General features: G+C 35.5%; 2 protein-coding genes across 2 annotated transcripts; one reads left to right on the forward strand and one right to left on the reverse strand.

Annotated features, from left to right (window-relative positions):
- Window positions 1–343: 343 nt before the first annotated feature.
- LOC578857 (aqualysin-1) lies at window positions 344–11,720 on the reverse strand. The gene is made up of 8 exons (XM_030986224.1): window positions 11,368–11,720; window positions 7,649–7,789; window positions 7,011–7,146; window positions 5,289–5,398; window positions 3,921–4,065; window positions 2,918–3,102; window positions 1,263–1,434; window positions 344–565 (listed from the first exon to the last, which is right to left on the reverse strand). Exons 1-8 carry the CDS (start codon window positions 11,494–11,496, stop codon window positions 426–428), a joined length of 1,158 nt encoding a protein of 385 aa, XP_030842084.1. The 5' UTR covers window positions 11,497–11,720; the 3' UTR covers window positions 344–425.
- Window positions 11,721–13,501: 1,781 nt separating this feature from the next.
- Window positions 13,502–17,688, forward strand: LOC105443049 (ras-related protein Rab-7L1-like). Its single transcript, XM_030986395.1, has 5 exons — window positions 13,502–13,668; window positions 13,968–14,036; window positions 14,656–14,831; window positions 15,640–15,761; window positions 17,590–17,688. The coding sequence occupies exons 1-5, from the start codon at window positions 13,533–13,535 to the stop codon at window positions 17,672–17,674; spliced, it is 588 nt and encodes a 195-aa protein (XP_030842255.1). The 5' UTR covers window positions 13,502–13,532; the 3' UTR covers window positions 17,675–17,688.
- Window positions 17,689–22,932: the final 5,244 nt, after the last annotated feature.

Genomic DNA, 22,932 nt, shown 5'->3' on the forward strand with positions numbered 1-22,932 from the left:
GCGATAATATCAGCCTACATTTTTATAACAGAATACTTATAATTATATAACATACAAGTTTATCTCACATGTTTTTTATTATTTATGTGAAACACCTCAAGATTTGCCAGATTAGAAAGTTATATCTCCTTCTCATTCCCTTCCAGTGCGTACGAACAAGTTGTGGTGTACATTACTATTGATATCGATGTTATCACGAGAACTATTTAGGAAAAAACGGCGGAAAAGATGTGCCTATAGTATTTCTGATCTAAAAATTTATCTTAATATCGTGTACTATGATTGCACTATAAGTAGGCCTATGTGCATTACACACTCATAAACTCTGTAAAACTTTCAGCGATTTGTTTCATCAGGCACTACGTAACAATTCTTCATCAGTGTTATCATCATTGGTGTAGCGCTTAGCGCATGCGCAAATCAATTCAGGGTATGTAAAGCAGCAAGTTTGGTGACCCAGACTTGGGGTCAGAAACTATATCCGGTGTTGCGTCGTTCACGATCTTCTGTTTGAGAGCATCTGGAGCGAGGCTGTTGTCGTTTCCAAGTGCTATGACGGCCGCTCCTAAAAAGAACAAACAAAAACAGAAGTAGGCAACTATTTGCTGAAAGACAATGTTACATTACTTGTACGGACAGAGAATAAAGGCTTGTTCAGATATGGATATGATAATTTCCTTGATGAAGTCTTGCTTTTAATTTCATAATTACGTATGTGTATGGTGAAATGTCGGTCATATAATTCTCGGAATGGCATGTGAGGGTTCAGATGCTTACGGGCAACAGGTGGCAATGTTGCTTTTGTGAATCATAACCCACATGCCATTTCTTATATTACTCAGGTTCTCATATCACACCCTGTACTTTGTATGTACATCTTATTTATTTATTTATTATTTATTTATTTATTTATGATATTTAGACAGGGTGACTCATTATCACCAATAATGGTGGTCTTCCATGAGGCCAAATAAATAATAACAAGAAGACGAAAATAAGAAGAAGAAAAAAGAAAAAATAAGAAGAATGATATTGATAATGATAATATTAGTAATAATAACAATAATTAAAGCAATAATTAAGAACAACAACAACAACAACAAGGAGAAGAAGAACAACAACAACAAGAAGAAGAAGAACAAGAACAAGAAGAAAAAGAAAAAGAGAAAGAAGAAAAAGAAGAAGAAGAAGAAGAAGAAGTAAAAGAAGAAGAAAAAAAAAAAAGAAGAAGAAGAAGAATACAGAAGAGGACAATTTTGTACCTGCTACATGAGGACATGCCATAGAGGTACCGCTGATAGTGTTGGTAGCGGTAGGTCCACCGTACCAAGTACTGGTGATGTCTACTCCAGGAGCATAGATATCAAGACAAGTGCCGTAGTTGGAGAAGTAAGCTCGTGCATCTTGCATGTCCGTGGCACCCACAGTCATAGCCTGGAAAGGTATCATTTTTAAGATGATGACAATGGTGATGATTATTATTATTATTTATTCGGCAAAAACAAAGAAAATCATTGAATACAAAACAAGAGTACATTTGGAAAAAAGTCACATTGATGCCGGGAAAAGAAAAATATTAACTAAATAACTGTAACCAGAAGGTCTTCTTTATGATGATAGTAACAAGAACAATAACAACAACGACAATCGTAATAATCATAATAATAATAATAATAAAATGGTAATAGTAAAAATAATAATAATAACAATAATAACCAAAGCCTCGGCAGTATCAATGTTGTTCTTCCTGTGGAAACTGCAATCATTTACACCTTGGCGGAGAGTGCCAAACGTGGATTATGTCTTACCGCAGGACGTTAGTGCCGGACGTTGATTCCAACCCTCAACCCTAAGATTGAGAGTCAACTGAATCCACCACTATGTCACGTCAACTCATATTAAAACAATTAGGAAAAATTGATAATGTATCCATAAGAATCGATGTATACTCTTAAGGTTTGGATTCTAAATGAAAGGAAGTTAACACAGTCTTGCTAAAGATCACAATCACTGCATACAGAAATGGGGATACGGGACTACACACAAATGATTGGTCCAAACTTTTCACCGTTTCGTGTCGTAATTCAAATATGAGGGCATTATAAGAGCAATCCTTTTCAAGAGACATTTCTACTCCGATGATCTTCCAAGATGACATACATGTATAAAGAATTAGAAATCTCGAGAATTAAACCTTCCTTTTACGCACTTGACCGTTTTCCAAACCCTTCGACACGTTTAGAAATTTTCTTTTACACCCTCGTATTCAGAGAACATAATGCCCTAGTATTTTGTATGTCTGTGTTTTTACAATTTTAGAAGTAACGGACACAATGAAAACTCCTCCATGCCTATTTACCCCAAGTTACGAATTTTATCCCCAATTTTCAATACATATGGTTAAAATAACAATTCATAACATTCCTTGTTTTTTAAATAAATTAGTGAAACATAACAGCATCTGAGCTGCCGCGAACCAATTTGATCGGTATATTTGGTACTCTCTTTAATACAGGAACGGCTGGTGTGGCTTGCTAGCTGTCAACACTTATATGTTAATACGTGAACTGGCTATTCTTCACAAGTGCACACAAAAATTATGTACATATATTACGTTTAAGATGTGTCAAACTTCTCCCATACCCCCTCCCCCCCCTCCCACCCCCCCCCCCCCCCCCCTTCTCATTAGTAACATTGATAGGAAATCCAGATTTGATGCCCCCATTCTTCTCCACCTTTCTAAAGCCTATTTCGGCAAATTTTAAAAAATAATATTTTCATGACATTTGAACATCACAGGATTTTTTCCAACAAACCTTGCCTGACATTTGTTACACCACCCTCCCACAACCCCCCCCCCCTTTAAAAAAGAGGAGAACTTCTAAAATGTCTACCAACGTTATTAGAAGATATTTACAAGTGGGTTTCTAGCCGGAGAATTCTGGCAGGCTTCATGGTCGTCGTTTCCCGCCGAGACCGCCACCAAGACTCCACTGTTAGTAAGTGACGTCACACCTGCATCCAGGAGTACGGATACCCCGCCTCCGAGAGACATGGACGCCACTGCTGGTTTCCGCGCCCAGGTTTGTACCCAATCAAGACCTTGATAACAACAGAATTCATTAATAACAATGAATGATATTAATAATAATGATAATGAATAATTAAAAATGTTAATCATACATGTATAAGAAAAAAATGATAATGATAATGATAATAATAATAATTTAACATTTGTATACCACTGAATGATACTGTTTCTAAGCGCTGTGGTGATTCCTCGAAAGTCTTTAAAGTCATGCTTGAGAGGGTTTGATTTTTTTTTTTCGTTTCTAATCTTTCAAGGTTTTTTTTGTCAGAGCATTTTTGATTTGGTTTATTGATTTTTCTTCACGGCCTTTTTCCAATGTTGCAATTTAATTACAACATAAATCATGAGGATAAACAAATTTTATCATTAATACATCATCAACATCAAATACTTCCATTGCAACACTAACATAAGATACTAATGAAGAAGGATTGCCACATAAGCTAAGCTAACATAAAAAATACAAAACATGTGTAACTTTGTTTTGTAGAAAAAAGATAACAATGCTGTTGTACGCATTTGTAATTCTAACTTTAAAGAGACAATGTAATCCATGTTAACACGATATATAACCTGACATGAAATCGTTTTATGACATGTTTGACTTGTTTTTTGTGTGTGATTGTTTCCACACTGCTTTCAGACTCTTCTCACACCTTGTATACTGTGTTTCTTCCAGTTGTAGTTCATAATGATCATGATTGTACCGCTAAGTGTCGGAAATGTTTAACTGTTTAAAAAATGTATGATTGTTTAGCTCAAAGCTTATAATTAGAATAAATTATGAATCAAACCAGAACAAAAGAGAGAGAAAATAGTATAAACATACCTTCTAAAACCTGTGATGTAGAGCCAGAGCCCAGACAGTTGAGGACCCGAATTCCGATCAATGATGCGCCTCTAGCTATCCCATAGACATCGGAGCCTATCGTCCCGGAACAGTGGGTACCATGACCGTTACAATCAATTCCTCCCTTGTATAGCAAGGCAATGACAAGTGACATATCTTTTTAAAAGATAAATGACATACATCTCTAAAAGGGATAGTTGAGTTCTTGTTTCAGACCGCAAATGCATTCAAAGTGTATGGTTATTACTCTTATTCTTATTTCTAGTGCTCTCTTAGGACCTAAAATTGCTATGATGGTAATTTTAGACACCAAAATGTGAGAAATTTAGCCAGTTTGATTACACCAATTTAGCTCCACTTTAAAAGAAAATACGATAACCGTTAATTAATTAATTAATTAATATCAACAATACACGGGCCGACTGGTTATGCGTATTATGACAAACACGAAAAGGAAACAAAAGCCAACATCGGCATGGGCTGGAATAAAACGTATAAGGCGCTATCTCGTTTTTTTAACGGCTAGTTCAAATTATCGAATATTTGTGGGGCACCACAAATATTAAAAATCGTTATATTTATGGATATTTCAGTCGTCTCTGAAACGATTTTGATCAAACAAAAACGATTCTGTCGTTTAAATTGTATGTTCTTTCAAATTTGACACTCAGTTTTTCATTATCTCAAAACTATTATGTGCAGCGCCCTCTGCTACAAAACTCAACTATCCCTTTAAACACTGCGTTATCTTCTAAAAATTACTTTCAAGTTGCTTTCCATCTTTTTATTTTCTAAATTGTATCATGTTTCATATTGTAATGTTCGTATTTTTCTGTTGAGAAGGAGTTGGCGTATTATAAATTCTATATTATTAAAATTTTGGCTAAAAAAGATTTCAAGCTTCATTTGGTTAATTTCATTGGTGTATGCATACTTTTCGAAAGTATTCCATGGTAATTTGAAATGCTTGCCCGACAGAGCAACAAAGAATGTATGCGAAGTAGATTTCATCAACATACATCCATTATTCATAGCAGGTGAATGAAATGGTTCGCAACTACAGGGGTTATGGAGAGAATCATGTATAAATTAAAATACAGGTTAAACAGGTTTATTACATTGGGCTTGTAAATGTTGTTACATTTTATTTACATTTTGTCACATTTTTTTTTTTTTTTAAACAACATTGTTGTTACAATTTCGATACATGTATACTGAAAAATGTATCAGCGTTTCAACGCGTCAATATCAAAATCATGCGGGTGAATGCCAATAATTAAAAAAGATGATTAAAGATAAATATTTTTTGTTAAAGAAAAATAAAAATAAAAATAAAAATAAAAATACCGTCGCACCGCCTACAGCATCATACCCCACAGAAGCTCTTCCGTTGAAATAGGTGTTAGATGGATAGATACCCGTGTCTAAGATGTACACATTTACACCGCTTCCGTCACCTTAAGAAAACAATGAATATAGACTATAATACAATATCGTCATCATCAATTTATAATTTTCATTATTTTAACTACGGAGAGGATAGAACAAAGGTACATGACAGAAAGCGATGGAAGTGTATAGCCTACTATTGTTATCATTAACATCATTATTATTATTATTACCGGGTAGTACAGCGAAGCAAACGTGTGACTCAGACTGATCACTTAGCTTGAGAAAGTATACAGGAGAGGATGAAAGCTTGCATAACAAATTTAAAGTAGATATTCATTGATTTAAAAAACTAACTTTATTTCATTATTGCAAAGTTGAAACTTTGATTCGACAAGGTTATCAAAATTCAATGCTTGGAAACATTCGAAGTAATGATTATTATAAATTATAAAACGCTTAAATACAGCCCCGGCATAGCACCTGAAGAGCTCTCCGAACGCTGCAGAGATGTGTGAGATACAGTATAGACATGACTTGCACAAGCAGACGATGTCGCATGACATCTCACACATTTTCAGTGCCTGTGTTTTCATCTTATCTCGAGTTTTTTCTCTTACTTCACTACCGTCAGGCTAAATTTATAATCTATTGCCTCACTCTAAACCCCGCGCATGGTTTTATTTTGATGACAAATGCAGCGATACAAAAATAAAGGAATCTGTCGCTTGTAAACAATATAAGACGCCATTGAATATTCAGCTGCACACACCGCGGTATGTTCGGCGTTTCAAGAGGGAACAAATGCCGTCCTTAATATCATTCCGGGGGTTTTCAATTCGAAAGTCTGGTTTCTTTGATTGTTAATTAACCCCTTTCCTGTGTGTTTACAAGCAAAAGATTTTAGTTATCGGAATCGGGTCATATCCCCTTTTGAATGGTTTGACATGCCATCACATTTATATACACTAAACTCATTATAATTTGACAACTAAAAGCTTTGCAATTATGTTCATTCTTTATGGAATGTCGTCTGCTTGGGCAGTATTGGTCCATATAGTGACGTCATTAAAACATCGTTTCCGGCGAATCTCTCGTATATCCCAGCTGCTATGCAGATGGTTGTATTTGTATTTCCATAAATCACCCGATATGTATTTGACCTAAAACTTGTACGATGGCCATATGTTAGCTTACCAGTTTCTAGTCATACATTAGTTGACATATTTGTGATTTTCTTTGAATTTCACCTTTAAGGTTGGTAGAAGCTTAGAAACTACATTTTATAATTATTATTATTATCATTGTTATTGTTATTGTCATCATTATTGTTGTAGTTGTTGCTGTTATTGTTATTATTATTACCAATATTATTATCATTATCATTATTATTATTGTTGTTGTTATTGTCATTGTTATTATTATTACTATTATTATTATTATTATTATTATTATTTTCTTGATTATTATTGACATCATAAATATTATTACTATTATCAGTACTATTATTACCATGGTTCTCTCTCTCTCTCTCTCTTTCCCCTTCTATACCCTATCTCCTTTTCTCTCACGCTTATGTATATTAAATATTTTCAGCATTTCAAAACTGATTCATTTCGAAATGTAGAAACAAGTTTTGATGCAAACAAGATATTGAATGTAAGGTCAATTTTGTCAAACCTGTGAAATCCGCCTGTCCATCTAGTGGTAGGTACCTCTGGTCTACCCGGTCCAGCCCCCACGACCCAGGGTAGGCTTGGTGAGCTTGAACGACCCCATTCTCCTCCACCAAAGATACCTCTTCAAGGCTAAGAAGCTTAAGTTTAAAGATTTGACAAATCAGGAGGAGAGGTAAATTAGACTCTAGATTTACTACAGCACAATCATTGTGGAAAGCTATAACCCCCCCCCCCTCTCTCTCTCTCTCTCTCTCTCTCCCCCTCCCTCCCCTCGGCACATGTTCTGTTCTGTGCATTCTTGGATGAAGTATACACAAGCACATACCTTTGATTAATGAATGAATACATGAATGAATAATTTATTTATTTATTTATTTATTTATTTATTTATTCATCATTAATTTATTCATTTATCCATTCAATTCAATTCAATTCAATTCAATTCAATTCATCATTGATTTATTAATTTAATCATCCATTAATACAAAAATTATAAAAAAGATACAGAAAACTTTAAAAGATGATCAAAGGAATTTTTTTTAAATGAAATGACCCTATCCAAAAAAAAATTATAGATCCGCCAGCCGCAGTTGAAGCAATTGGTTTCAATATTATCGCCACATGGAATATTATACTCACTTCTTCTAAGCCCTTTGGGGTGAGTTTGGCGGCGAACCCGTTGATGATACTCTTGTACACGTGGAAGAAGGAACAATTCGCAAACGACGGAGATTTCTGGGTTGAAACCTTAGTCACAAATGCCTCAGCCTTGAACCCAGGCTATTAATCAAAAGAAAAACAAACAACAAAATTTGAAGTCACCATACTTTTGGGCTTTACAAATTCATATCAAGACATAATTGATAAGGGAAATGACGGATATTACACATTTCGACATAACACTTCTTAAACTAAACTAATATCATTTTATAAAGTAGGCTTGAGGTTGCACCATGTGAGAGAGAGGGAGGATTGGGAAGTCCTGAAAAGGACTCTTGATAATAATTTACATCACCATGCAAGCCGATATTTATAAGTAGCATCCAACATCATTTTGAAGGAAAAATAACTTTCAATCATTCCTAGCTTTAGGTTATATCCGTGTTTTTGATATGATATTTATATCGGTATTTAATTTTTCTCTTATTTGAACAACACTCGAGCATAAATTAATGGTGTGTTGGAACGTGCAGAAAATCCACCCTCAGGCTCCCCCACGCCGCTAAATAATATTTTTTTCTCACGAATTACCCCGCCCCCCTCCCCCCCCCCCCCCCCCCCCCCTCGCCACCGGCTGGATCCGCCCCTGGCATGCTGCGTGTAAACTCTTTTTTTGAGAATTCGCTGCCTCTAAATTATGGTGAATTTTGTTTACTATTTGATAAATTTGAATGTCAATAATACCAAATTAAAAAAAAGAACGTTTGTTTGAATCATATGTAACAAATAAACTCTACATTTATATCCTCCATAAATAGCTGTAGACAATAGACTTGTGTCGTTGTAATTGTTATACTTTGGACATCACGGGATATGTCGTAAAAATCCTATATTTTTTCATTTCACTTTTGTTCTTTATCTTTTTTATACAATCACATAAAAACTGATGACGTTATTGCAAATAAAGATCATGCGATAGCAATGTAATCTCCCGACTGCCATAATACGAATTCATATGATGCCATGAAACAAAGCATCATCGAGAATCCATGTCTAATGTATATCCGAAAAAGAAAGTAAACTCACCACCTTAAATGTTTGCTATCGAAACATTGATACTGAAAGATGATCTAGTTCTCACACTTGAGGTGAAAATGAAACCTATAATATCTTTATTTTTTAATGAATGGGTGATTAACAACTAATGATTCAAAACAGAAACAAGATTGACTATAAAGAATTGATTATTAATAGCCTTTTCAAAGTAGAGCAAATGAATTTCAGAGTTTCTACTTTGACAAGTCCCGTTGTATAATCTTTGAAGCAATGATATTAATCTGTCATTAATACGATAAAAGGGCAATGCTGCCTTTCAAAAGCAATGGACAGCTTAAAGGTGAAATTCAAAGAAAATCACAAATATGTCAACTAATGTATCACTAGAAACTGGTAAGCTAACATATGGCCATCGTACAAGTTTTAGGTCAACTACATATCGGGTGATTTATAAAAATATAAATACAACCACCTCCATAGCAGCTGGGATATACGAGAGAATCGCCGGAAAAATAACGATGTTTTAATGACGTCACTATATGGACCAATACTGCCCAAGCAGAGAACATCCCATAGAGAATGAACATAATTGCAAAGCTATTATTTCTCAAATTATAATGAGTTTAGTGTATATAAATATAATGGCATGTCAAACCATTCAATAGGGGATATGACCCGATTCTGATAGCTAAAATCTTTTGCTTGTAAATACACAGGATAGGAGTTAATTAACAATCAAAGAAACCAGACTTTTCAAAATGAAAACCCCCCGGAATGACACTAAGGACGGCATTTGTTCCGTCTTGAAACGCTGAACATACCGCGGTGTGTGCACCTGAAAATACAATGGCGTCTTATTTTGTTTACAAGCGACAGATTCCTTTATTTTTGTATCACTGCATTTGTCAGCAAAATAAAACCATGCGCGGGGTTTAGGGTGAGGCAATAGATTATACATTTAGCCTGACGGTAGTGAAGTAAGAGAAAGAACTCAAGAAAAGATGAAAATACAGGCACTGAAAATGTGTGAGATGTCATGGGACATCGTCTGCTTGTGCAAATCATGTCCATACTGTGATCTCACACATCAGCAGCGTTCGGAGAGCTCTTCAGGTGCTATGCCGGGGCTTTATTTAAGCGTTTTGTAAATTATGATAATCCTTACTTCGAATGTTTCCAAGCATTTAATTATGATAACCTTGTCGAATCAAAGTTTCAACTTTGCAATAATGAAAATAAAGTTAGTTTTTAAAATCAATGAATATCTACTTTAAAGACAAGATTAACAATGATAAGGAAATGCAGAATGATTATGTTTATCTTGTGGATTTTAAGGCAGTTCACTACAAAAGTTGTTTCCTCAAAACTTATGACCTCTGGAAATAAAGATTTGATAGGAATCTAAGACAAAGATTAAGATAATGCATGGTAATTCTGATCAGACCTGGGATCTAAATTATTCACTTCATTTATCTCTCTTTTAGTAAGGATAAAAGACTATTGATTGGGCTTAGTATTGTGGGTTAACAAACACAACAAATCTGATAAACTGATTTTGGATGAAACACAGCAGCAAAAATATTCCATATCCTGCTTATTTTTACCGGAAAACATAGGTTTTGATTACAGTCTTCCTATGAGGTAAATAATGGAGAAAAAAAATCCTTTTTCACATGTGGGCAGCATAGTCATCTGACCTTTATATGTATTTCTTTGAAAACATCATGAAAAGAAATATCAGACAATACTTTAGGTCCAACTTTATGTTGTGCTCTTTTGAAGAGACAAGTAGTTCTTTCTTATACTAGGCGCTTAACGATTAGTTTCTTCGTCACTAAATCCATGTTCTCATAACAATGGCCAACAATGTTCTTTGAAGATATAAACTGTATCTATCGAGGATAAACCATAATGGGACAATCATTTCATGGTGTTTGTTTTTTAAGACAACGGTGTACATGTATGTTGTAATGGAAGGAAACACAACTGTTATTTCATATTCATATTACTTTCACGGATTTTCCCTGTTCTGGTCTGACGTTGATTACTTTTGCTTCCTCATGTTACTCGTATATAATGACTTCGATCGGATGGCTTCTAGCAGTCACGGAACAGGAATGTGGAAATTAGAAATAAAAAAAACTATCCAAACGAATATGATCACCATTTGCGGCAGACATGCTTTCACGATTGCAGTACAGGTCATATAGTCATATTCTGGAATAAGCAATTGGTATGTATATTGACACATTTTCATATTCTTTGATTATAAAGTTTGCCTTATTTGCCTATATTGTATTTGCATTATAAGTACAAATTTCGAATGAGAAAACTGTTGTATATAACGATCTTGAATATGACATTATTACGGTCAAATTGTGTACTATGCATAGAATGGTGCATGAATTGTCGCATTTGAAAGGGATACCAATTACCGACTGTGTGGCACCCCTTCTAAAATAATTGTTTTGATACACGGTCATGTGCCCCGCTGGAAGGAAAATGTGCTTTAATCTGTTGTGCCCCAATAATTTTTCTTAAGGGTCCTGGTCATTCTAGGCCTACTTTAATTGGTTCATCCTTCAAACGGCATCATTCTGATATCTATGTCGGCATGGCACTAAAAATGAAAACAAAAATACCTTTAGAGCAACGATGTACTGGCCTGGCACCCGATCATTATCTGACTTCTTAAACAGCTTCTCCCACTTTGGTCTCGCTTCCACAGTAAGAAGAACCAACAGGGCCAGGACTAGGATCTGACGAATCATGTTGACTCCAAGACCAGATTATCGTTATAGTCCTATACCTAAATATTTAGTATCTCTCTGATACAACACGGAAGCTAAAAAATATAGTTCACAGTGAAGACAAGTGATGTATTATTATTATGATACAGGCAAAGGTTAAATACCCACGTGATGAACAGAACAGAATTTGTTTTGTATCCATGCAAGGCAAAGGTACTATTTGCAGTCGTGTATAACCGTATTTATGAGCAACCAATTAGAAGAGGCGGTTGGAACACTAATTGTTTAAGTTGGTTATGATGTTAGCGATGTCGAGAAGAAAAACAACTGACATAATGATTGAGTCCCAAACATTCTTAAACATGATGCCATCAACGCAGATCAGAGGAATACAAGGTAGGAGCTGAATATGCTGTGTAGAGTGTTAAAGAAATTGCTGCATATTTGTCATGTTTGTTGTCAATATTAGTCCGAGCCCCCCCCCCCCCCCTTCCCATTAATAGTCTAGCGATGCCCCTGATCAAGGTACATTTCCTACAAACTAGACCTTACATAGGATGATGATAATCTAGATTTGTACAAACACCACTTACCATTGACTATTTACGTAGCTGCCTTGTGTATGTATATATTTATTTGCATCCTGTGAACTTTGATCTTGTCGTCCTGAATGCCGGTAGTTTACATTTCATGTTATCTCTCCCCTTCTCTTTCTCTTTCCCTCTCTCTCTCTCTCTCTCTCTCTCCCTCTCTCTCGCTCTCTCTCCCTCTCTCTCTCTCTCTCTCTCTCTCCCACCCTCCCTCCCTCTAGCCTTCCTATAATAATAATAAATCATTCAACCATGAATGCCAAACTATAGAACGATTATAATATACGACCACACTGCAAAAACCAGGGTGTTAAATTTCTAACACCAGCGCGGAATAGAAAAAAACACCCTTGGTGTTAATTTCATGTCCGTTCAACACCAACAGAGTGTCGAAATATTTAATTACAGGTTACAATATTTAATTACAGGTTGATGTTCCGAGTCTTGGTGTTATGGTGTTGAACTTGCGCATGCGCATAAGTTAGTGGATTCGAGCAAAATCTTTGGACGACAGTTGTCATATGATATGACGTCCTATCGTGCATGCGCATGCGCGTGCTAGCAGTCATGAATCTCTTCGGGATATCGTGGTTGTAGAATTTTTAGTCACGTGTCGTTGTCGAGTGGTTTAAGGCGCTTGACTCGGAGATGCGAAGGTCGAGGGTTCGAATCCCGACACGGCACTAATATCCTTTGGCATTATTATTATTATTATCCTATTTCATCAGCGCAATCATGCCGTTAAGTGTGTAAATTTGTTCTGCAGACAGAAAAGTTATAAAAGTGTTACCACTAAATCCAACAGACATCGCAGGATTCTTTGAATTGAGTGTTAAATCATTGGTATTGATTTTAACAAAAAAGTCAGGATTAAATTCTACACACCACTGGTATTGAAAGCAGTAGTGTTGGATTTTGTAACACCAAAACTAGAATTGAACTTTAACACCAAGTTGAAATAATGTTGTTAGATTTAACACCAAAGGCGGAATTACTTCAACACCAAGAGTGGAATTGAATTGTTTAATTCAAAATACCAGCTGGTGTTTTTCCGATATAGATACCGGGATGTTGTTAAAATTAACACCCATGGTGTTAAATTTAACACCCTTGTTTTTGCAGTGCAAATAGACTTCTGATCTTGAAACTGAAAATGCATCGGATGCTTTAATTTTCAAAAATGTTTCATTTTTTTTCTTAATTATTATTCTGCAGGATTCCTTCGTGGAAGACGCTTATGACGCTGACGTAACCAACTACGGGACCCGCGATAAAGAGAGGCTGAGAGGGCACGATCTCCCCCCCCCCCCCCCTCTCCTGCTCAGACTAAACGTATTGATGCCAATGGACCACACTTCGCTCACATTGTTTTTAATGAGCACCCCTACTCCTAGAATAGTTCCATGATGCCTGGACATCACAACTCCATACCATTAATATCATCTTGTGTATTATGACAGTATCGAAATGAATCTTGTGGATGCGACAGAGAGGGTGGATGAAAAACATCTTAAGGTGATTATTATTGGAGACAGTCTCGTCGGGAAGAGCTCGTTTGTTGAAAGTTTTATCAACGGCAAGATTAGACGCACTACAACTGGTGGTAAGTTTCCCAGTAAGTTTCGCAATCAGTCAAATGCAACCAAATCAAATCTAAACTCATTAATTACGACGTGAAACATGTCGTCAATATAAATCAGAAAATGACAATATCAACAATAAGAAACAAAGGGATCTAAAAATATTTTTTTATTTTTTTATATTCTTATTTCATAAACTTGGGGCTTAAAGTAAATCGAAGCTTGATGCACCGAATCGTACATGTTATCATGAAATGTGTCTTTGATAACGATTTTCTAGTTGTCTGAAAGGGATTTTGATCTACATTCTTTCCTTTCACAGTTGACTTTGCTTTCAAGATTGTGAAGTGTCAGGAACAAGTGGTAAAGCTGCAACTGTGGGACATTAACGGTAATCCATGCAAATATATATATATACTTGTCTTAAATGATGAATAGATGTTTCATTAGGCCATATTAAATGTGGGTGTCGAGCCATTTAAAATTTGATGACACAAAATCAGAGTTTTTTCATGTTTGAACAGTGGGAGTAACTAACCACAACAACGATCGCTCTCTATCGAGGCACGATGGTGATTGAAGTCCATGATTTTAATTCGACTCATACATGCTAATTATACATTTCACGAGAATCATATTAGCCAATTTTCCAGTCACGTTGGACGTTTTCATTTTTGTTTCATACCTCATTTAAACATATGATTGTAAGTAGTTAATGTCCATTCGGAAATTTGTTTTTTACTGGATTTAATTTACACATGAATCTACAAAGAGAAATAATAAAAGATAATTACAGTAATGGTTGACAGTTACAATGCCAAATATAGCTATTATCTGGGTAAGATACATGATAATCAATTGGAGGTATTTTAGCAGAATAGCTGCATGAATTCCTACGCCTATTTTGCTTAGTGCTATTTTCACTCCTTTCAAATGTCCAAGAAAAGTTTTCTATCCAGAGTTGAGTCGAATCCATTCATTCAGTGTTATTCATTTATCGTTTGCATCAGGCCAGCTCGAGAGATGCAGCCCAATTAGGAAACTCTACTACAAAGATGCGTCAGCTTGCGTCGTTATATTCGATGTGACGCAATATAAAACATTCGACAGCGCCATCAAATGGCGGAAGAACGTGGAGACGTTATCCAACGTGAGCTCCCTACCTTGCCTACTGCTTGCCAATAAGGTATAATCAACCCATCGTTACGTCACGCTTGTTGCACACGAGGTGTCATTCGATTTGGGTATTACCTGTGCTAATTTCCTGTAAAACGCCGTTAGCCCGTACGTCAGTGATTAAAGGCATTGGGCCCCATTATTCCTCCTGCAAATACTTGTTACTTTGACATGATGCCTCAAAACCGCATCGGTCATTGACGAAGTCTTACGCCAGGCAAATGACGCTTCGTGCGCAAACAGGCCGTTGCGCTATTACTCTCATTGTTTGGAAGATGATTATCTCACTCCCCTGAACATTTTTAATGTTGGCGTTGTGTTGGACAAGTTTGCCGAAAGCGAACAAGGCAAATATTGTCAATTAGCGTAAGTTCGTATTCAAGACTTTTTTTCGGCAACGGTTGTAAGCATAAACAAACTTTCAAGAAATGTTTTTGTTTTGTTAATCAAACGAACATAATGTAAATGCTTTAGATAAAGTCAGCAAACTTCCTCCTATAAGCTTGAGAACTTCCCTTGAATCCGATAACCGGGGTAATAATATATCTGTAAAGCGCTAAGAGACATCGTCAATGCATGAAGCGCTATATAAATGCGGAATATTATTATAACAATCTCCGACATCGACGCCTCTTGTCACGTGGTAGGATACTCAACATATTTGGCACATATTTCAAAATTATACATGTATCTTATGTGATCTTGCAAGTCTCATCCTGCATTCTACTGAAATTGGAAAGATAGACAATTTTGCACCTTTTTGCTCATATCGTCGTTTTTTTTTCTTCTCGTCATCCCTTGTAACATTTTCTCTTTAGGTAGACCTGCAATCACATAGCGTGACCGATGAGGAAATTGAGGAGCGATGTAACCAAAATAATTTCATTGGATGGGGAAAGATTTCAGCTCAAGACAGGACCAACATAGATGAAACTATGCAGTAAGTTTCAGTGAAATTGTAGAATGCGCTTTTCAGAGATAGAGAGAGGGGCGGGGAGACTTGCGAAAGTGGGGGCTAATGTCCATGAGAAGGAACTTGTGAAAAATATACGAGTGTTTAATAGACCGATGACCCACGAGACCGTCCTTCGAAAAAATATACGAGTGTTTGAGATTCCGATGATCCACGAGACCGACCTTCGGAAAAATATACGAGTGTTTAATAGACCGACGACCCACGAGACCTACATTTCATAGGCATCCTGACAATTTCTCTGAGGGATTCGAGACCGACATAATTGGTCTCTTGACATTTCAGTCGGAATCATGAACTGTCGGTCTTTTGGGCTTTTGATCTATTGGGATACCCCCGAACTAGGCAGGTGTGTCGATATCTCACTTGAAAACAAGGTGACGAAATTACTGAGAACTTGTTTCACGGCGGTGGGGGTATATTGTTTTGATATATTAGAATGGAGATCGACCCTATCCCAACATCGCATTTAGACGTTATGGACGGACATTGCTTATTATTGCCCTTAAGGTAAATGTTTAGCCCTTGCACCATTGCGAATCAAAATTTGAACTGATAACAAAGAAGTGGACAATATAAAGAGAAACGGATCGTGGTAGAGTAGTTTATTCACCTGACTCTCAATCGAATGGTTGATGGTTCGATTCCCACCCGGGTCTAACGTTCTTTAGCAAGACGTTAATCCACATTTCCCACTCTCCACCCAGGTGTAAATGGGTACCTGGCAATTGCTGGGGTAATATTGATAATTGTATAGGGTTCACAGAAAGAGCAGTAACACTAATGTGGCTACTCTGGCTATTAAAATAAGACTCAATTTTATACTCCTCTTATTCCTTTATTACAATGTATGGGGAACCACGAGTGATTTAATATCATCTATGTATATGTCTACCTGTTTAAGGAAGGTAATCATCAGTATTTTGTTACATATTAAATGGATAAAACGGGAAGTAAGGTGAGTGAATAAATGGACCAGTTCGGAGTTAGCGTTTAACCTCAAATAACCACTGGGTGTTTTTTAAAACAAAGAAACGTCGCCTTGCACTCTGTACTGTGCAATAGACAGAACTACTGCGGTGATGCGGTGATGCAGAGCTCTATGAATAACTTATGTTTCCCTCTTGAAGAAGAAAACAAAAATCCACCTGTATATTACAGAATGCACTGTTGTGGTAGTAGCTTCATGGTTGATGCATACATGGATGATTACATAATGTTTATAAACACTTGGCGAGTTATTAGGCCCCTTGTCATCAGGGGTGTCGCTAGACCTTTTTCAGTGGGGGGGGGGGGGTTTAGAGGCCAACAATTACCGACAAAACTAGCCACCAATTACCAACAAAATTAAATGTCCCAATATCTACAATTTTAACCCTATGAACCCGGGGCCTATGGACTATATATCGTACTTGCGTATGCGCAAATGGTCTTTAACGTGTTGCCAATTTGAGATATATTTTCTAAATCATTTTCTGGTCACAATAATGTAATTGCATAGCTCAATAATGAAACGATAATATGTGTCTTTTGCATTGTTTTCCTTTTTTTCCATGAACATCAAAATTACATTATTGAAAATAATATGTTTGTCTTTTGTCAACTCAACAGATCAACAAATATTTGTATCTTGAGTAGTCAAATTTATTTATATTATAAATGTAAATTGAATATGTTTGTTAATTTGTTGAAAATCAATAAAATCCCTGTGGAGGGAAAATATGGAAACAAAATTACAATGTATGTTATACATTATTCATGCTATTTAATGTATCCTTTTACTACCAAATCCCAGGTTCTTGGTGGAGAAAGCTTTAATATCGAACGGGCGATTGGACAGTGACGTCGGGATTCTCCTACAAGCTGAGAGCATCAAGTGAATAATACGTGACACTTAAACACACCTGGCTCTGGAATACATCATTACAAATATCAAACTTGCAATAGTGTGATATGATTTACTTAGATAGTATGTCTTATACATATTCGTCTGTATAGCAATGATTCAAAATCCTGTGACAGATGAAGCATCTCTGACTATTGATTTTTTGGGGGGTCAATTCAACTCAATGCCATCAAGTTTATAAAAGTAATCTTATTCGAAATTTCATGATAGGTGACTTGAAATATTACTATTGACAATTTGTTTTTATTTGGTCACTTCCACTCAATGCCATCAAGTTGATAAAAGTAATCTTAGTCGATATTTCATGATAGGTGACTTAAAAATATTACTATTGACTATTTGTTTTTTATTTGGTCAATTCAATCCAATGCCATCAAGTTGATAAAAGTAATCTTAGTCGAAATTTCATGATAGGTGACTTGAAATATTACTATTGACTATTTTTTTTTATTTGGTCAATTCAAGTCAATGCAATCAAGTTGATAGAAGTAATCTTAGTCGAAATTTCATGATAGGTGACTTGAAATATTACTATTGACTATATGTTTTTATTTGGTCAATTCAACTCAATGCGATCAACTTGATAAAAGTAATCTTAGTCATTTTGTTATGATAGGTGACTTAAAATATTACTATTGACTATTTGTTTTTATTTGGTCAATTCGAATCAATGCGATCAAGTTGATAAAGGTTATCGTTCATGATACGTGACTTGAAATATTACGTCTGAAAATTTACGTTTTTAACATATTTATCAGGTCAAGTTATGATCATGTATGATATAAAGAATGTTTAGTTTAGGTAAGCTTTTCAGTGTGATCAGTCTGTTAAATCTATTTGAAAAGAAGCGTCATATGTTGCTGCTTCCTGAACTTTCTTATTGACTGTGAACAAAATATAACTTTATTGATATATATCGCAGATAATTCGATGAAGCCCTGAAGTTACAAAATGAACTTAATTAGTAGTTATTAACTGTTTTGATGCAATTCACCTATAAAATATATGATTGTAGGAGACTGGGTTAGGCTTCAATCAAGACGTATAGGCATATATTTCATTAACATGTCTCTTTCCCTCTTTTCCTCCGCCTGAAGTTCCAAGTAATCGAAATGTGTACATCAGCAATTGAACAGGTGACGCAAAATATTGTAAGGGATTTGACAAAATATTGAATAACGCCACTCTAAATAAATACTCAAGATTGAAGCAGACTGGATTCCAAGAATTATAGTTCATTCAAGAATAACAGGTTAATGGAAAGAACCCCCCCCCCCCCCAGCCAGTGTTATTTAGGGTTCGCATATAATGTTCCCTCCTTTTGAAAACACCACCCCCCCCCCAAAAAAAAAAAAAAAAAAAAAAAATGATATCTTTTTCTTCTTTCATCTTTTAAATCGTTTTATACTCTTATGACCTGAACAATATATTATTATTATTATATTTAAGATCTCATGATTTGTCTTTTGCATCTTTTTGTTATTGAATTATATATATATTATGTATTTATGTATATTTATGTATATTTATGTATAGTTATGTATATTTATGTATAGTTATGTATTATACCATCAACTAATGAGGAGAGCCTCCTACAGAATATCAGTTTCTTTTGGTAATTAGTTGATGGCTTTTTCCTGTTATTGTATTAATAATTGAACTTCGTTTTCTTGTATTCTTCGTTATTGTTATACTCCTTTATGTTTTTTTTTTTTTTAATACATGTAGGTAACCCAGTCAAAATAAATAGATGAATAAAAAAAAATAAAGAACGAGATTGAATAATAAATGGATAGTCAATTAACCCATCAGTAGTTTAAAATAAAAACATCAGCCTTTGATTATAAAACCATATTTAGATTTTCATGAACGCATTGAGCATGTGAGAGAGAAATTGTGAGCGAGAGAGAGTGAGAGAGAGAGAGAAAAGAGAAGAAGAAAGAAAAGATACGAAGGAGGAAGAAAAGTGTATGGGAGAAAGGGAGAAAGAGAAAGAAGTGAAAGAAGAGAGAGAGAGAGAGAGAAAGACTGAAAGAAAGAAGAAAAAAAGAGAGAAAAAAGTCGGAATCAGTGCTGGGCTGACTGTCAGCTTGGGCAACGATATCTGCAACTATATGACTAAATCAAGAGTAATTGAATGTATTTTACTATTAAAGAATACCTATGATATCAAACATTGATTCAACCTTGAGAGTTACGATGAGGCGTCACATGTACATTTCGTAGGACTTGGAGTAATGTCTAGAATGATGTAGTACAATATAAAATTTACGTGCAACTCACAAAGAAATCAACTAAACAGACAACGAGAGGACGAGAGAGATATTTATATAGAGAGAGAGGAAGGATAGGGAACAAACACTTTTGTTGGCAGCAATTGTGCTTCAAAAATGCGAGCGATCACAATAAAGATCTCACATTTCTCAAATTTCTTGTAACAAAAAGGTTCAATTATATAAAGCTTTTCACCGCCTATCTTAAAGTAGATATTCATTGATTTTAAAAACTAACTTATTTTCATTATTGCAAAGTTGAAACTTTGATTCGACAAGGTTATCAAAATTCAATGCTTTGAAACATTCGAAGTAATGATTATTATAAATTACAAAACGCTTAAATACAGCCCCGGCATAGCACCTGAAGAGCTCTCCGAACGCCGCAGAGATGTGTGAGATCACAGTATGGACATGTTTTGCACAAGCAGACGATGTCCCATGACATCTCACACATTTTCAGTGCCTGTGTTTTCATCTTCTCATGAGTTCTTTCTCTTACTTCACTACCGTCAGGCTAAATGTATAATCTATTGCCTCACTCTAAACCCCGCGCATGGTTTTATTTTGATGACAAATGCAGTGATACAAAAATAAAGGAATCTGTCGCTTGTAAACAAAATCAGACGCCATTGTATTTTCAGCTGCACACAACGCGGTATGTTCGGCGTTTCAAGAGGGAACAAATGCCGTCCGGGGGTTTTCAATTTGAAAGTCTGGTTTCTTTGATTGTTAATTAACCCATATCCTGTGTATTTACAAGCAAAAGATTTTAGTTATCAGAATCGGGTCATATCCCCTTTTGAATGGTTTGACATGCCATTACATTTATATACACTAAACTCATTATAATTTGACAAATAATAACTTTGCAATTATGTTGATTCTTTATGGGATGTCGTCTGCTTGGGCAGTATTGGTCCATATAGTGACGTCATTAAAACATCGTTATTTTTCCGGCGAATCTCTCGTATATCCCAGCTGCTATGGAGGTGGTTGTATTTGTATTTTTATAAATCACCCGATATGTAGATGACCTATAAACTTGTACGCTGGCGATCTGTTAGCTTACCAGTTTCTATTGATACATTAGTTGACATATTTGTGATTTTCTTTGAATTTCACCTTTAACATCGATTATTTAAGTTCGGTAGTTGAAGTTCATAAAAGATCACTCAGGCAAACAATTATAACGTCGTTTTTCAATGTGACTGTGGGTTAAGAGCGATAATATGACAGTGTGAATTCTACGCGACATCACATGTATATCATAGGGGATGGTGCAGAATCGGGGGACGTGGGTTGTACAAGCCCCTTCCTCTCCCCATCTTCGCAGCTAGAGGCCAACGATACGCCACCTGTTCATGTACGTAATATATATCGACTATCCATATTTATGATGATAATGATGTCTTGGTCCGTATTACCAATAGCTTTACTTGTATGTATTACCCTACCTAGAACATTTTCTAAGTGGATCCTTGAAAGAGTAGAGCTGCAATTAAAAAAGAAGGTCAAGTTGAGTTCTTGTTCATGCAATCAGATTGTTGATGAGTAATTGGCTCAATTCTAATTAAAGGCCTATTCACTGTCCACAGGATCCCAGTCAGTTTGTTCAGGGAAAGTTTGTACTATTTGATACTCTTTCAAACTTACGTATATTCTTTTCTAAAGCTCTCATATCATTTATCATCTGTACCAGAACTCAACCTTCTCTTTAAAAGCTCGAGTCATGTGATTGCACTGTTAATTAAACAGCCGCGCAATAAACATAACAATGTTTCCCGATATCGGGGTGATTAGGAAAAAAACATGATCATAAAGACTTTCGAAAAATCACATTCATGGCAATATCAATACCATATTGAAGTGCCTAGAGAAGAGAATTTCAGATTACGTAATATAACGCAATTGCAATGTTTTTTTTACATTTCAAGAGGTGGTGTACAAACCTTTTGATATTGCCTAATAAGCTACAATTTTGTGAAAGTTTTGTGTGATCGTGATCGTAGCTCTAACGTGCAGTGTGAAACCAAACCGCGCCAGGAAGCGTCCTTTAATCGGAAGTGAGTTTGTTTGGCGGGAAAGTAATGAAAGATAGAAATATATTACAGTAAAAAGAAATAAATAAGAGAATAATATAAGGAAATATATTAGCAGGAAGAAAAAAAAATATTTACATAGGGAAAGGAAAAAAGAAAGATAAAATGATAAAATGATAGAGACAAGAAATAACATTAAAGAAGATGATAGATGGAAATTTAAACAAAGACGATAGAGTAATTGTAAAGAGAAAGACTAGCAAAGGGAGAGATAGAGCAGAAAATCAAGGAATAAAAAAGAAATAATAATATAACGGAAGACAGAATGAGAAAATGACAAAAAGAAAAACAAAGGATAGCATAAGTAAAGACAGAAAGAGAAAATGATAGAATGATAAACAAAAAGAATAACATTGGAGAAGATGATAGAAGGGGGAAAGGGGAAACGAAGAAAGAGAAGATGAAAGAATAATAAAGATTAAGAATAAGAAAAGGAAAGATAGAAGAGAAGATGATTCCGCGCGAAAATGGCCCATGCTATCATAGCCACAGTTTCTTATTGCTATGGGATCACGTGACTCATCAGGGTAAAGCATTGCGATAAGTGTGATACCGAACAAACCGTACCTCTGGAGCGGTCCAGGGGATAGGTCTAGCATACATCGGTCCAGCAACGTGATTGAGAAAGGGGTCTAAACAACTAACTAATAAAGATAATTTGCTTTATCATAGACCTTCGTATAATGAATGATAAGATTTGACATCCGTAAAACTCATTCTAGTTAAACTTGATAATTATTCACTTGTGCATCATGTGTATATAGAGATGAGACTCTGCAACTTATTCCATTCGTTTTTAACAATAACGACGATATGAGTATTCATATAAAGCGTCACATGACACAAAATGCTGAAGG

The sequence above is a fragment of the Strongylocentrotus purpuratus genome, unplaced genomic scaffold, assembly GCF_000002235.5.
Source record: "Strongylocentrotus purpuratus isolate Spur 01 unplaced genomic scaffold, Spur_5.0 spur5_scaffold_15, whole genome shotgun sequence".
Taxonomy (NCBI): Eukaryota; Metazoa; Echinodermata; class Echinoidea; order Camarodonta; family Strongylocentrotidae; genus Strongylocentrotus; species Strongylocentrotus purpuratus.

Coding starts and splice junctions, on each gene's coding strand:
- LOC578857 (XM_030986224.1), bottom strand. CDS start 11,496: ATGATTCGTCAGATCCTAGTCCTGGCCCTGTTGGTTCTTCTTACTGTG. Junction 4,066..5,288: donor ATGCTGTAGGCGGTGCGACG/GTATTTTTATTT, acceptor TTGCTATACAAG/GGAGGAATTGATTGTAACGG. Junction 566..1,262: donor GGCATGTCCTCATGTAGCAG/GTACAAAATTGT, acceptor TGTTCTTTTTAG/GAGCGGCCGTCATAGCACTT.
- LOC105443049 (XM_030986395.1), top strand. CDS start 13,533: ATGAATCTTGTGGATGCGACAGAGAGGGTGGATGAAAAACATCTTAAG. Junction 14,037..14,655: donor GCAACTGTGGGACATTAACG/GTAATCCATGCA, acceptor CGTTTGCATCAG/GCCAGCTCGAGAGATGCAGC. Junction 14,832..15,639: donor GCCTACTGCTTGCCAATAAG/GTATAATCAACC, acceptor TTTTCTCTTTAG/GTAGACCTGCAATCACATAG.